Below are 16,022 nucleotides of genomic sequence, written 5' to 3'. Positions count from 1 at the left end.
GTTCCAAAGTTCATCTGTAAGTTTTTCTTCTTAATTCAGGTCACATTTTCCCGTGGAAAAGTAGTGACAAATGACATTTAGAGTTCCAGGTTTGCCCATCAAGGCTTATTTCCTCCACAATATTGCTGGGGAAATATGCATTTGCAGTGAACAAGAGTGGAAAACAATACTGGTATCATGGTAGTGAATAAACATTAACATAACTCAAGAAGATGGTTTTAAAAATTAATCTTAAATGCCAGTCTCCGATGAAATGCAAGAATAACTAGAGAAAGAATAGTGGGCTGATGGAGACCTTGGGGTCTACAACTGGAATATCTGTCTCTTCGAGGATTAATGACAGTAGTTCTTTATTATGCCCAATATCACTAGAAAGAGTCACTCATTGCAAAAAAATAATATTTGAGTATCTAAAATCCACCAGGCAATATTATAGCAGAGATGAAAGACCTAGTCCCTACTTTGAAGGAGTCCACAGAATGACCAACTAGAATAAGACACTGTATTATACATGGTTTTCAGAGGAACTTACACGTATTCCCGAGATACAATATGTTGTGCATGGGGGTTCAGGAAGCAAAAGGATAGTTGTGACGGGATCTTCTTGGACCACTCGTTTTATTCAATAATTGTTTTGGGGAAGATTATTTTATGTTAAATAGAGAATAGTGCTAATTCTATAGGAATGTTTAGGATCATGCATATGATTACAAAGAAATCTTAAGATCTTACAGAAGGCTGTTTTGCGCCATACCCAACTCTACCCATCTCCATCTCCACCCTATGGCCCAGTTCCCCTTAGGGGTACTAGTTCATCCTCTGCCCTTGGAAGCACCACTAAAATACAGACACGCATAGCATGTGGGCTATGGAAATGGAGATGTCTAAATCACCGGGATGATTTCAGGAAAAGCTTCCCAAGGAAGGCAATGTTTACGCCAAGGCTTCCAAACTGACTAGGAGTTGGCTGGGTGAAACCGGTCACAAAAGCATTCTAGCGAGGGAAAAGTGTACACAGGCCTGGAGATGTGTGAGAGAGCATGGTATGATGAGAAAATGCAAGCCATTTTGCATGACTGAAACACTGAGCTGGTGTAGGGAATTTCAGGCACACATGCATTATCATCCCAAAGTACAAGAAAGGAGGTGGCTGGAAAAGGATGTTGAATCCAAGAAATCTCTGTTCCAGCCAACAGGTGGTGCTGTTGGCTCAGGGCAGTTTGGTGGCTATCCAGAGCAATGGCCTTGGGAAATGTGGGAAAGCAGATGATGGTATGAAGATGGCTAAGCATGGAAGGCAGACATTTAAAAATAGGTTTTTGTGGGCCGGCCCCGTGGCCGAGTGGTTAAGTTTGCATGCTCCGCTTTGGCAGCCCGGGGTTTCGCCAGTTCAGATCCTGGGCTCGGACATGGCACTGCTCATCAGCGTCCCACATGCCACAACTAGAAGGACCCATAACTAGAATATACAACTATGTACCAGGGGGCTTTGGGGAGAAAAAGGAAAAATAGAATCTTTAAAAAAAAATAGATTTTTGTAACTACAGGAAGAGCTATAATCATTTCTGCTACTTGTTACATTGCTCAGAAACTTTGACCTAGATAAAGTATAATCCCTGCAAGCGCCTTCAGTAGGATGCTTAAGTTAAGAAATTAGAGCACAAACTCCCCTCCTCACCACTGAAAAACACCATCTCTTCGTGCTGAACTGCCAACACATCCAAGCAACGCTATGGGAAATTCTGCATCGTAACTTCTTGACCTGCCACAACCTCCAGCACTTGTTAATCCATCACCTTTTATGATCCCAGAAGACATTTACAACCTTATCCTAGGAAATGAATATTTGAACAATATGTCATCGATAAACAATCTGGGTAATAAATATATCAGTTACAGGCAGTCAAGTTAATTAGCAAAAAGTTCTAGAGTCATTATAGGAACTGAAAGAGAAAGTAAAAGGCCTTACCCACCCCCTCCGTTTTCTCAAGACATAGCACAGTATTGGTCTGTCCCTTGTCTGACACCTCTTCTCAGCTCAGAAACAGTCTCATATTTTGGTGGGGGCCGTCTCTGCTGAGAGGTATTTACTCTTTCACATCAAAACTAAGTTTTCTTAAGCAGAGATTATAGCATGGGCCAAATCACATCTTTTAACTCTTAACCTGTATGATAACCTTAAACCCCACCCTCACATTTACTTTGGGGGTCATTATTTTCAAAACCCTGCAGGCAGTATAACCTGGTTGTAAAAAGCATGGGTTTTGGAGTCAGACAGACCTGGGTCCAAGTCCTGGCTCTGTAACATCCAAGCTATAATCTTGGGCAAGTTATGTAAATACTCTAAACCTCATTTTCCTCATCTGTGGAACAAGCATAATAATTGTGCCTGCATCAGAGGGTTGTGATGAGAATCAACTATGACAGAGCAATTAGCATAGTCCTGCTGAAGCACATAATAAGGGGTCATTAAATGACATTTAATATTAACATCCTGGTTTTCCCCAATCCCCCAAAATCTTCTCAGCCCCCAATATCAATGGACAAGCCCCCCTTAAACACATTATATCGATCATTTATGATGTAAAATTACTTAGCCTTCTATCTTAACTACCAAACTTTAGAAGAAATAAGTTTCATTGCTTCTTTCTAGAAATACCTTTCCTTTATGACCTGAATGAAACCACAGATTAGAAGAAAAACATACCCTGAGTGAATTTTTTTTCTTTTTTCTTTTTTTTTTGAGGAAGATTGGCCCTGAGCCAACATCCGTGCCCATCTTCTTCTACTTTATATGTGGGATGCCTGCCGCAGCATGGGTTGGTAAGCGGTGCATAGGTCTGCACCCAGGATCCAAACCGGTGAACCCCGGGCTGCTGAAGTGGAACGTGCAAACTTAACCACTGCACCACTGGGCTGGCCCTGAGTGGCTATTTTTTGAAGTTGCTAAAATAAGCTGTTGAAAACAAAAGGCCAAGAGAAATGCTAGCATAAGCTATTGGTTTTATATTTACACCTTCACTCAAATATCCATCCACTATTGAAGTTATAAACCAGTGTATAAGATGTTATATTAGGAAATGGAGTCAAATTAAAAACATCTTTTGATCTTGGTTGAATTTGCTTTCATTTTGCCAGAGATGAACTGACATTAACCAAAGTATGCCATGATATGAAAGATGAGAGTCAGCCTCAGAAAAAATGGGGTAAGATTAGAGGGAAAAGAGTTTTAATTACCTGTAACTGATAGCATCATTTCCCTGTGAAAGACCCTGAAGGTTTTGCTCACATGCTTCCAACACTGTCTCCTAATAATAATAGTAATAACAACAACAACAAACATTTATTCAGTCCTTATCATGTGCCAAGCAGTTTGCTACATGCTTTATTTTCAGTACATCATTCAATCTTCACAAGCCTATGAGATTTTGCAGAAGAAAGTAAAGCCTAGAGAGGTATAACCCCAGAATGTTTCTCCTGGATAAAGAATTCCTACCAATCCATCAAAGCCTAGCTCAAATCTCGGTTCCCTTAGGAAGCTTCCTTCCTTTTCTCTCTTCACCTCTTCCATCCCCCATTCACTTTTTCTTTGATCATCTCTGAGGCCTGTTTTTTTTTTTAATAGATACACTAACATATGTAATCACACACCAGTTTGGTTTGGCTGTTCTTTCACTGATGGGTTGGGTCTCTGGATGTGGCTGCAATACTTTAAAGGTAGGGTGAGTCCTCAGTTTTGCCCCAAATGTAAGGTAGGATGTAGGGAGATTCTGTACCTACAGAATCTGATCCAGGCCTAGATGTCTATTAAAGTGCAATGAATTGGATTTTTGCCATTTACCAAGTTTCAGATTTCATAGTTATTTTCTGCTTGATACTTTGGACCAAGGGCAGAGAAATGTTACTGTCCTACAGAGAGCTCCAGCCACAAGAATGTTGTGGAACAGGAAAGGAAGTCATTTTTTTATCTTTGAACTCAAAAGCTTCCCTTCTTATATGAATCAAGGGTGTATCTTATCTCCCAGTTATTTATTTTGAGTCCATCAGTGGCCGGGCCTGCCACCCTCCTATAAAAGGAAAGTAGACAAAGAGAAGCAGAATGCGATTTGGCGACAAAGAACATTTTTCCCCAGCAGAAAATGGAGTGACTTTTAGCTTCTCTGCTGTCACCTTGTTAATGTGATCATTGTTCTTCAGAATAAAATCTCCTCTTCTTACCCATGATGTCTTTTGTGTAAAAAAAATAAAAAAATGAAGTAAGTAAATGCCTAGAGGAGAGGGGCAGAAGGGGGAAAATAAAAACCTAATCAAGAGAATGTACAAATCAGCTTCTTCCCAAGGAAAAGCACTCAATACACAATTATCTTAATTCTCCCAGGCAGCCATTTTGCTTGCTTTCCAAGGTAGGTGTGGAAAGTACTAGAAACCCGTGGCCCCTGTCATCACGCCTGGCTTTCAGAGCAGGAGCTACAGGCCTGTATTAGTTGGGATGCGTAATTTATCTTCCGTTTAAGCCAAGGGCTCTGTGGTTGTTGATGTGTGCCCCTGGCCTGTTCTCAAGCACATCCTTATTTCAAAATTAATCATCCAGCTCTAACTTGCTGGTGAAGGTTTCCAGGGATAAAAACTGAGATGGAAGAGGAATCCTAGTTGTTAATGGCCAAATGCCATCCATGGCAAGCATAACACAAAGACAAGGTGGTGAGAGAAGAGTGATTTACTCTATCTTAAAGAATAAATCAAAACTTCCTCTGTGCTCTGTTGTAGGGTGGGGGCAAGAAAGGAGCAAAGATAACATTCCTGGGAGGCCTCAGTTCTTCAAAGCTGAGGAAACATTTGCCTCTTTCCCCTTGTTAGAGTTAGACATTTGGCCTCTGAATGCTGAAGAACCACTCCTGTGTTTCAGTTGTGAGAAGATATGGCTGAGATTAATTTCTTTCTCCATCTCCTTTCTGCCATTTTGGGAGCTAGTGGTTGTCACCACACTCAAGGTCAAAGAGTTATAGCCACATGCAAGGCATCCCTCCGGAGGGTAGAGTTTCTCAGTATTCCTGCTGACCCAAAAAGAGGCACGCAGGAGGGAGGGAGCCGTGCCACCCAACAGAGTGTTCAGAAGCACAGATGGGCTTCAGAGGAGACTAGAAGATGCTGCCTTGAACACAGACAGGTAACTTCCACCTCAGTGTACATACAGCAGGGCTATGCAGGAGAGAGAGAGTATGGACAGCAGATTACAGTTGCTTATATCTTCCTGCAGCCTTATCCCTTCCTAATCTTACCATCTCTTCCACCTCCCAACTCCTCCCCCCAGACTTAGAGAAGGCAAGAATCAACCCAAAGCAAATAGGCTTTAATTTTCTGCAAAATATTTGCTCTATAAAAGATGTTTCCCTTGGTTTTAGAGACCAGGTACTTTTTTTTTTTTTCAGTTTTGAAGGTCATCAGGCTGAGCTCATTCTGTCGTCTTCTAAGTAATGAAACAAAATAAGACAAAACCAAAAACAAACACACAAACAAAAATCCACCCAAAAACTTGATACACCTTAACCTATTTACCCTAAAAGAATCAGTTCAAAAGTCCCCTCCTCCATTGACCTCCCTTGGTTTCCCATGCCACCCTACAAGAGAGAGTTGGTCCCTCCCTCCTGTGGATGGGCCCTAGGGTACTATTCCCAGCCTTTCGGGGGCTCATGGTGCTCCTGACTTGGAAGTCCTCAGGGGCAGAACTGTGTCTTAGCCATGTGTGATGCCCAGAGCCAAGCCCAGTGCCTAGCAAAGAGATGCTGCTCCATAAAGTTTAGCTCCCCAAATGCTAGCTTCCTTTGTGGCCCTGGCCATGATGAGCAGTCAAGGCCCTACAGAGTGGGAAGTGACCCAGTTGGGTAGCTGGGAAAGAGGCCAGGTCTAGGACAGAGCAGCTCAAATATTCTATCGAGGAACATTCCACAAGAGACAGAGACTAAGAAACTTCAGAGGAATTTCTCAATGGTGAGTTTTTATGTTGTGCTGAGTTTTTTCCTGGCTCACCTCGGCATGCTCAACCCAGTGTAACATTTGGCTTCATGCCCTCCTCTAGGTACACTGTTGGTATTTTCATGTCCCATCTGCCAGTGCCTCTGGAGGACATTAGGATAAGTGGGTTGATCCAGAAAGGACATCCACTGTCCTGGCCCTCTACCTAAGACATGAAAATGGAGAGCAGCTTCCCAGCCACAAAGCTTTTGCCTGTGCCAAAGGCGTATTATTTTAAACATGATTATTATCCATAGCTACTATAGATTGAACAGGTACTAGGCGCACTATGCTAAGTCCTTTGCTTGCATTCTTTCATTTCATTCTCATTTAAAGAATACACAAGGCAGATATTATCATCTCCATTTTAGAAATAAGAAGTTACAATCTTGTAACTTGCCCAAAGTCACACAACTGATAAATGGCAGAGTAAGGATTCAAACCCAGATCTGGCAGACACCAAAGCCCATTTTCCCCACACCATGGTGCCTCTCCAAAACTTAACCATCTAGAGGATGAAACCCATAACAATAAGGCCACCTAGTGAAAGCAATTGAAATTACCAAAGCTGTACTCTGAGGTAAATTTATAGCTCTCAATTCTCATATTTATTTTTTAAACTAAGCATTCAATTTAAGAAATAGAAAAAAAAGTTTAAAATCTCAAGTAAATGAATATAAAATAAGATCAATTAATTACAAATGGAAAACAGGGGGCCAGCCCAGGGCACAGCGGTTAAGTCCGCACATTCCACTTCTTGGTGGCCCGGGGTTCGCCAGGTCAGATCCCAGGTGTGGACGTGGAACTGCTTGGGAAGCACCGTGCTGTGGCAGGCATCCCACATATAAAAAAAAGGAGAGGAAGATGGGCACGGATGTTAGCTCAGGATCAGTCTTCCTCAGCAAAAAAGAGGAGGATTGGCAGTGGTTAGCTCAGGGCTAATCTTCCTCAAAAAAAAAAGGAAAACATCAATAAAATGGACAAAACAGACTTTGCCATAAGATGGTGGCAGCCTACACCTTGCTCCCTCTGTGGAGTTCCCAGGAATGAACTAGTGACCTGAGCTGACATTCATACTGATACGAAAGCTTTGCTTCTGAGAAATATAAATGCCCAGAGATCTGGGCATAAGTAATGACAGAAGCTGTTGGGCCCCTGGTTGGTGTAAGGGTCTGGGCCCTGAGGACTTGCCTGATCTGCTTAAGTGGTTGTCACACCTGCCCAAGACACCCTTGCAGGCTGGATGCAACAGGAGCCTGCAGCTTGAGTCCCATGCCCCACTTTTCCTGAAGACCACACTATCCCCTTTAAGTCTACCCAGATATAGTCTATCAGCTGCAAGATCTAACATTGTCAGCATGTGGCTGTGCCTGCCTCCAGATTGGGGAGATTCGGCAGGAGCTGAGGAGGAAAGAAAGCACAGAGTTTTATTTTTCCCTGAATTATTCCTATGCTTATAAGGCAATCTTATGAAACAATTGTTCCATGGCTTTAAATCTAGTAAATAAACTCCCTTTGAGACTCCGGTTTGAAAGATGGTGAAGATCAGAGTAACTACATTGTTTATGTAATAAACACACACCCAAAACTATAACATTTTTATAATGAAACCTGGTGTAATAAAATTTGTGTTGAGGCAAAAAGCAGTCATTTTTCCCCCAGCTTTTATTGTGCTGAATGCAATATCTGCCAAGCCCTACTTGGAGGCATCTTTGATTAAGTGCTTGGTCTCCCCACTTGGGAGCTGTCCAGAGTTGGCGGGGGTGCCATGACCTTGCTGACACTAATGCCAGAAGACGCCAAACTCATAAAGTACCAGCAGCTCCGAGAAGTTTGAGCCCTCTGCCATGCAGCCCTGCAAACTTCCCCATCCCTCCCTGGCCAGCCAGCCACCCCCAGCCTTGGATCTCCAACTCTCCAAGGTAAACTGGGTCAAGCTGTTCTAAAGGCCTTCTCCCCATTGTTCTCCTTGAGCTTAGGCTGGAAACTTCTGGCAGGCACCTGTAAGGGCCTTTTTTTGGTACTCTCTTCCATTACTTAGTCCTTCAGGCCTGATGAATACTACCTGGCAGTTGGACACTCTTCCCTGAATCCACTGATCCTTATGAAAATATGTGAACTTAGGTCCTTAGTTGTCTCACTCAGTTCCCTGAGAGAAATTGGGGGTTAGAGAGGGAGTGGAGTCCTTACTTCTTACCTAAGTCAGTGATTCTTAACCCTGGCTACACATTGGAATCTACCCAGGGAGCTTTTAAAATAATGCACTGATGTCTGAGTCCATCCCCAGAGATTCTAATTTAATTGGTCTGAAGTGTGGCCTGCACATCAAATAATGGTTATTCATCACAAAAGCATATATGATATTAGGGATTTGGATTTGAACAACTTCTCCACCCCCAAATTCAGAGACTGCAATACCCTGAAGAAACTAACAGAAGTTCAGTGGCACCCACCAGAAGCTTCCTGGTTCACAGGCATGTTCCCTTCCCCTCCTAAGGGATCTTATGTAACAAAGCAGGCACAAACCAGTGCCTTCCCATCACCAAACCTGGAAAAGCAACTCAGAGGAGGGAGTGTTTGTTCTCAGATGGCAGGGCCGAACAACGCTTGAATCCAAGAGGGCTGCATACAGCCGCATTGGTAATGGCTAGGCCAATGCGTGGCCCTTGGAGCATGGCCACGCTATACATCAGTTCCCACAGAGAAAGTGGAGGCAAATGCGCGATAAGGTGGTTTAGCTGAGGCAAGGAGAGCGGAGGCTTCAACAATCACACTGCCTACCCTCTGCTTGCTCAGCATGACTGGGGGAGAGGCGTAGAGTCTATAGGAGAAATATAAGAAAGGCACTGTCCCTGACGTCAGGAGCCCGAGTTAAAACGGAAGGACTAACCCTAATACAGGACGAATATTGCAAATAGTTCAACACTTTTCAAACAGGGCTCAGTCGTGTGGCTAACTTTCCCTGATAAAGAAATATTGTGAAGGAGGGTTTAGAGGACTAAAGAAGTCATGACAGGCCCCCTGAAATCTTAAATGGCCTTAAACAGAAACTAGAAATTGGAAACTTGGATCTGGGGACTCCCAGTTCAGGGCTGTTTTGAGGCCATAGGGAGATACATAAATCTTTCTGTATAATCTCTGGATGAGGGTGGGATACTGAGGAATTCCAGGAAGACAGGAGGGGGCGGGGTGCCAAAGGAGAAGAAAGGGACAAGCAGGCCCAGTGCCAGCCAGTGCAGGATGCAGGCCTGAGCCTACAGTGGCCTCTCTCCAGTATCCCCAGACTAGAGCCCGAGACTCCTGCCCTGAAACCCCCACCTGGACTACCCTCTGGGCCCTCTTGGAAGACATGCAAATATCAGAGCAGAGGAGGAGGGAGAAAGGCTTGCCTTCTCTGTCTCAAGTGGTCCAGCACCTCAGAAGGAGCACAAAGTTGCAAACTTTTCCAGCCAAAATGGAAAAGTCAAAGTCCTCAAAGCTTAGAAGCCGCTGCCCACAAATATCAAGGTCAGCCCTGAGGGTCAGACACGGCCTCTCTTCCTCATGTCTGTTCCTGTGAAAGGGCTCACGTTCTTCAGAAAATATACTTCTCATTTGTCCCAGAATAGGAAGCGGCTGCAGTGCAAGCCCCTCTCCATTAGGCCTGGCCTCCCCCAACCCACCTCCTTCTTTGTCCTGCCAGGAAATGCTGCAACCCCCAAATACCTGCATTCTTGGGCATGCAGCAGGCGAGAGGCATGCTTGGATTCCAGCTCTGCTTCTTAAGGACGGGCCTTTTCTTTTATCCAAAGCCCTCTCGGAGTCCCAGAGAGCCGAAAGCTGATCTGCTTAAGTCGGCAGGCAGAGCAGGGGGGTGGGAGGGCGAGAGAGGGCAACCTTCGGCAAGGACGGTGGCAGATTTTCACACAACATCTGCGCTGCCTCCAGGACTCCCCCCTGGAGGGGGAGATGGTCTCACCCAAGTGCTGGGCCAGCTGCTAATCCCTCCAGGGTTCACTTGAATGGCAAATCAGGACTCCAGGGCAGCCTCTGACACACCCTGTCTCCAGAGGAGGGGCTTAGCACTTTCTTTTTCCAGCCCTGGAGGACTTTAGAATGCAGTGGTACTTTTTACAGCCTCACTGCTCCAAGTGCAATAGGCCAGGTGGTCAGTAGCATGGCATCACCTGGGAGCTTGTTAGAAATGCAGACTCTCAGGTCGCATCAGTTTGAGAAGCTCTGCCAAGTGCCACGTGGCTATGGAAACCCTTAGCACACTGCCAGAGACAGGAAGCTGGACAAATACTAAAACCTAGGGAGCCACAGCAGCCCAGCCCCTATGCCAACTGTGACAAGGAATACGTCCCATTCCATCACCCCACGTTGCCACCCATTCTTGTCACCAGGCTGCGGCTGGTTTACTTGGCTGTGAAATTTTAGGCTAGTGTGAGGGTAAGCTGTTCAACAGGTCTGCAAATATTTGCAAACACACTGAAAGGATGGGGGCGGGATACAATTAGAGTTGGCTCTTTGCAGGTTGCAAATCAATTTCTGATCCCCTCCCACCAGCAACCACACACCACCTGTATCAACATGTTAGACTCCTGCAATGCCAATAACAACAGTAATAGTACATGGCAAGGATCCTCAAGCCCCTTCATAAACATCAACCATCCTGGAGCCTGTTCAAGTCATCCTCTTGGCAAGAAAGGGAGATTGTAGGGACTTCCATAGCTTGAGCGTTAATAGCCTTTATGTCATCATGGCACACGCTTCACCTCCCACATGAACCCAACGATTGAATCCAAGTGCAAAAGCTGGAAGGATGGAGAGAAGGAAAGAAGAGAAACTAATGGAAAGTCAGAGAACAGATTTTGTTTTGCAGTCCCGAGAGAACACTGAAATAACTAATAGTGAGGTAGGTGGACTTGCTTTCTCCTCAGATAGTTGCCAGGTTTCTGCTGACGGTGTCAGCTCTCTGCATTGGATGCATCTGTTCCTTAATCGTGTGGAGCAAGAGCCAGAATGGGTGACTTCATTTCTGAAGAGGAACGGAATGGTTCCGAGATTCTGGGAGGCATTAAGACAGCCCAAATCAACAGAACGTTTGGCTGGGACCTCAGAGAAGTGACCCACACAGAATCTTCAACCTTCCAGGCATCTGTTAGTGGGATCAGCGGATGGCACAGCCATTGCTTAAAATACTGCGAATTGCAGTGCTTCTGCCTGCATTTCCCTCTCATTAGCAGAGTGTCAGGGCCTTACTGGAGGGAAGAAACCAAAGGGCTAGAGAGAAGGTGGAGGGAAAGTCAACCAGGGATGAAGACAGAGGAGAGAGAAAGCAAAGAGGATGGCTCTGGGCTTCCTTGGGATCTGTGTGGGCTCTTAAAAGCAATCATGGTGGGCTTTTGAGTAGAAAACCAAGCTAAAACAGTATTTAAAAATCTTCAGATACCCATTCTTGCCTCAAGCAACAATCACTCAGAAAAAGACTCTCACGAATGGAAGGAAATGATGCCATTGTTTTATTTTCTATGGGAAGTCATAATAGTTTTTAAAAGGTTAATCTCCTTCTCAGCCCTGTTTTTTCCCTTCCAGTGACCCCAAGCTGAAAAGGAAAAATATTTGCACTTGGTGTTTAAAAACCACAGTGAATTAGCTTTTGTTGTTCATGGCAAAGCCACTATTTAGCTGCCCAGAATCAAACCAGATGTCAGGGAAGAAAGAAGGTCTCGCATCCTGTGAACTTGCCTTTCACCTTTGCAGAAGGGCCAAGGGGAAGGCTGTGCTGAGAAGACAAAATGGAGAGAGTTCGGTGGTCAGAAAACCTGACACGCAGTTTTGATGCAACCACGGGTTAGATCTTTGTGGGATGCTGTCTCTGGGACTAGAATGCAACAGCTCTGGACCCCAGATGCACAATGCCTCTTGACTTCCAGAAGTTTCTTCTGTGGATACTAGGCCAGCAACACTATTCTCATAGAGGGCAGAGACTAAGGCGAAGAATAGAGAAGTATGGAGAAGAGAATTAGGAGACAGTAAAAACACAAAAAAGAGGTCAGCGGGACTTACTGGCACACTCAGTCTATCAGAGAAGGTGAAAACAAGAAACCCTAAAAGGAAAAGAATATATTTTCTTTCTGCAGCCTTCCAGGAGAGTATGAGGAGTAGATTATTATTCAGTCTTGTTTTTCTTTAGCACACCACCCACCACAACTCACAGCTTAAATTAGGCAAAAAAAAGTTCCTGTGGGGCTTAGTCTCTTTCTCACTGTTTCCTAAATCTAGCAGCGAAAGAAAGCAGGAAGTCCTCTCTACGCTGAGACCCTTTTTATCCACTCACCAAACATTTACTAAGCCCCCACTTTGGTTAGATGTTTGGGTGATACCAGAATGCCTTGGGTACTATTCCTGCCCATGAGAAATTTATAGCCTATTGGAGAAGATAGACAAGTTCATAACAACAACAACAACAACAACAATGTAATAATAATGATAGGTACCAATTTTCAAAATTTAATGATGCGCCAGTGACTGCACTTGCTATATAGTATCTGATTTAGTCCTTATAATAACCCTGTGCAGTAAGTTTTATTATTCCTATTTTACAGATGAGGAAATTGAGGCTCAGAAAGCTTAAGGAACATGACCAAGATCACATACCTATTAAGCTAGCAGGAGTCTTTGTTTTTATCACTGATGAAGCCCAAGTGCCTAGAACAGTGCCTGGCACATCATAGGTGCTCAATAAACATTTGCTGGATGAAGAAAGCAGCTGGGCTGCAGGGAAGGGCTTTCTCGGACATCAGAGCTGAGCTTTGAAGCATGGCTGGGATTTACGCAAAGAAGAGGGTAAAAGGCACACCAGGAAGAAAACAGGAAATGAACAAATGCATCTCTAAGGAAACATAACTGTTGTACAACATAGCAAAAATGGGCAGGAGGGAATAGTAATCAAGAGAGGGAAGCTCAGGTCAGAGAGACCTGGGTCCTACCGTGGCTCTGCCACCTGTAGGTTGTGTGAACATGGCTAAGTCACTCAGTCTCTCAGTGCCTCATTTTTCTTATCTGCAAAATGGTGATAAGAATATTACCTACTATGGTTGTTAATTTCCAACCAAACCTTCCATGTTTGCCTTCTCCTTCAAATTGACAAAATCTCAATTTTTTAAACAGGGTCCATTGCCATACAACCAAGAGGCTACCTGTTCAGGCCCCCCTTGTAGCTAGGGGCTGCTATCTGGCCAATGGGATAAAAGCAATTGTGGTGGATTTCTAGAAAGTCTCTTTAGGAGACAAGCATCATGCTCCTTCTTTTATCCTCCTGCTTGGGCCAATGATGTGATGAGTAGAGCTCCAGTAGTTATCTTGGACCACGAAGATGTGGGCCACAATCTAATAATGGTGGAATCTGGAGCTGGAAGGAAGCTTGGTCCCTCATTACTGCTGAGTATCCATACCAACCCTGGACTACTTTTACATAAGAAAGAAAGAAAATGTCATCTTTTGGAAGCCTTTGCTAATCCCCAACGGATATATTTACCTCAAAGAGTTGTTGGGAGGATTCAATAAGATAATGCAGACCAAGTAATTAGTGCCGAGCCTTAAACATAGTAAGCACTCAAAAGATCTGAGCAATCATGTTTTGTTGCTATTCTTATCACTGTTATCATCATTATCATTACAAAATCTAGAATACTCCCTTATTCTGCATTACGCTGAACCATCTTCATTCAGTTATTTAATCAATTTGCTTTAAATTTCTTAGGATCACGTCTTTCATGAGAACCTATTCATAAGTCTTCCTATCACAGGGTCCCTGATAATAGAGCAAAATATTTCTCTTCGAATTTCATCACCAAAACATCCACACAACCAATAATATTGAAAATCGAGGCCTGTTAGTAAAAGGGGGGTTAAGTAGGTTAACACTTCTGAGCATGGAGACTGGGAAGCATTAATTAAATCCTAAGTTTGGTCAAATATCCCTTTTTTGGAAAGCTCCGTGGCAATTCAGTGCCTCAAAAGAGTCTCCCTTTTCCCAACCAGACAGACCTTTACATTTCAGGACACAGACAAAAAAATGTAAAGATACAATTTGCTTAAACAGTTTGGAGAGTCAGCATGGTATGCTGGACTTCAAGAGATTTGCCAAGACCACTGGATGCTTTTATTTAAATCTCTGTTTCTTAGTGTCTTTGACAGATTGTGTGGTTTGTTCCTGAACTTGATCAATAAATGTTTCCTAAAAGACCTAAGGAAGGAAGGAAAGACAATGAATTAGAATGAGTGGTTCCCATTGGTCAAAGGATTGGCTGAGTTAAAATTCCCAAGGATCCACTAAGGAAAACTGCAGAATCTCAGGCCCCACCCTAGACCCACTGAATCAAAATCTCTGGATGTAGGGCCTGGGAATCTGTATTTTTAGAGCTGCCTCTAGTGCTTTCACTAGAAGGGGCATGAAGGAAGCAGGATGCAGGAAGGGAAGGGAGTAAGCAAGGATGTGGCCTCAGCTGGAGATTTGCTTCAGCATGATCCCGCAGGAAGCTCTGGAGTACAAATTGCACCACAGAGCTGGTCTCACCTTGAGGCAAGAGGGTTGGAGACAGCAATTCTCTGGGGAGGGCGCAGCTGTAGCCTTTAGCAGCCCACACTCACAGTAGCTGGAGGAGGAGTGCACCAGCTGGTAAAGGAGATATAGGCAGGGCACCAACTGCATCCACTACCAACTCTGACCTGCTAGGCTGTAGTGGAGCTGGCCTCAGTATTTTTGTGGTTTTGCTCTCCACTGAAGCCCTAATGTCTATACTCCCTTTGCTGACCTGGCCTGAGTTTACCTTTTACAGAAGGGTCTTGGAGAATCATTTAACCTGTGGGAAGGCTTTCAGAATCTGATATGGTCCTTTCAGTGACCAGGGCCACTGAGCTGGCACACCAGATTATCAACATATCTGCTGGGGTTAACATTAGAATGCTAAGTTGTGCCAGGAGTTGCCCCAAAGTCAATGTCCCAGAACCCTTCTCATGAATTCCAGCCATATTCATTCATATGCTCCATAACAAGTGACTCAGGGAACCCGGCTGTCTGGCGGTCCTTACCCTCGCTCTTCTCCCTTGACAAATCAAGATGCAGGCCACTGAACTTCCTTTGGCTTATTCTCAATGACTCCTAAATAGGTCAAATCACTTTGGAGACTGGCCAAAAGCTAATTTCGTATTCACTGCTGACCTGTTTTATTCCTCTGGCATTTCAGGAAAAAGTTGGGTGAACGCCTTTTCTCCTTGTTGAAGTTCCCATCCCCTAGAGCGAAATTTGCAACCCAGGCCACTGAGATTTATTCAGAGATACTGCTCCTTGTCAGTGGATTGCTACCCAAGCTTGCTTGCTGCCCATCTGCTGGATTCCTGTACATATGTGAACATGTGTGGAAAGATTAAAGGCCCAGCAGGCCCTGGCTGGAGCTGCCTTGCCCCACAGCTGTCCCAGCCCCAGCAGGCTTAATGCCAGGGTCTTTTGAAGCAGTCCTTACCACATGGTCAAGAAATGGGGAGCATCAATGATAAAGCATACTCCAGTTCTCCATGTCAGTTGCTTTTCATCATGAGATCAGCCAAGTAGAGTTTATGTAGCACTCCATCCTCCTATAAAGCCCCACAGCTACTCACTCTCTGCTCTCATCAAGGAAGTGCCATCATTTTGATTTCTTATATTGGAGCAGAGACTCAGGAAAGGAAGTAAAGAAGGGAGCAAGGAGTGAGGAGTGCTGAAAAAAGGGAACAATATGTTTTCCTTTTGTGGTTCATTCAAATCTGAAAGGAAGCTCAATACTTCCAACCAGTCAAAGCATGGAGCTAGAAAAATTAAAAATCCAGGCCTGGCTCAACTTTTTCCAGAAGCTGCTCTGTGGCAATGCCTTTATTTAATTGTAAGATGTCAATCCCCCTCTCCGCCTCACCCCAGATTTCACCATTTGTTCTGTTTTGAGACATTTAGTTGTTGTTTTTCCTTTTTCTTCATACACTGAGAAATA

General features: G+C 44.2%; 1 protein-coding gene across 3 annotated transcripts in view; it reads right to left on the bottom strand.

The window, feature by feature from the left end:
* NHS (NHS actin remodeling regulator) overlaps positions 1 to 16,022 on the bottom strand; it is a 335,826-nt gene that overhangs the window by 86,513 nt on the left and 233,291 nt on the right. The window contains exon 1 of one of the 3 annotated variants that reach the window (XM_070502402.1): positions 9,718 to 10,030. The exons of the other annotated variants lie outside the window; for them this stretch is intronic. Coding sequence (XP_070358503.1) covers positions 9,718 to 9,751 — 34 coding nt within the window. The 5' untranslated portion in view covers positions 9,752 to 10,030. Of the gene's footprint in view, positions 1 to 9,717; positions 10,031 to 16,022 lie in introns of those variants that run through there. 3 annotated transcript variants of the gene reach the window in all.

The sequence above is a fragment of the Equus asinus genome, chromosome X (genome assembly GCF_041296235.1).
Source record: "Equus asinus isolate D_3611 breed Donkey chromosome X, EquAss-T2T_v2, whole genome shotgun sequence".
Taxonomy (NCBI): Eukaryota; Metazoa; Chordata; class Mammalia; order Perissodactyla; family Equidae; genus Equus; species Equus asinus.
This window is presented reverse-complemented; position numbering and strand designations above follow the sequence as displayed.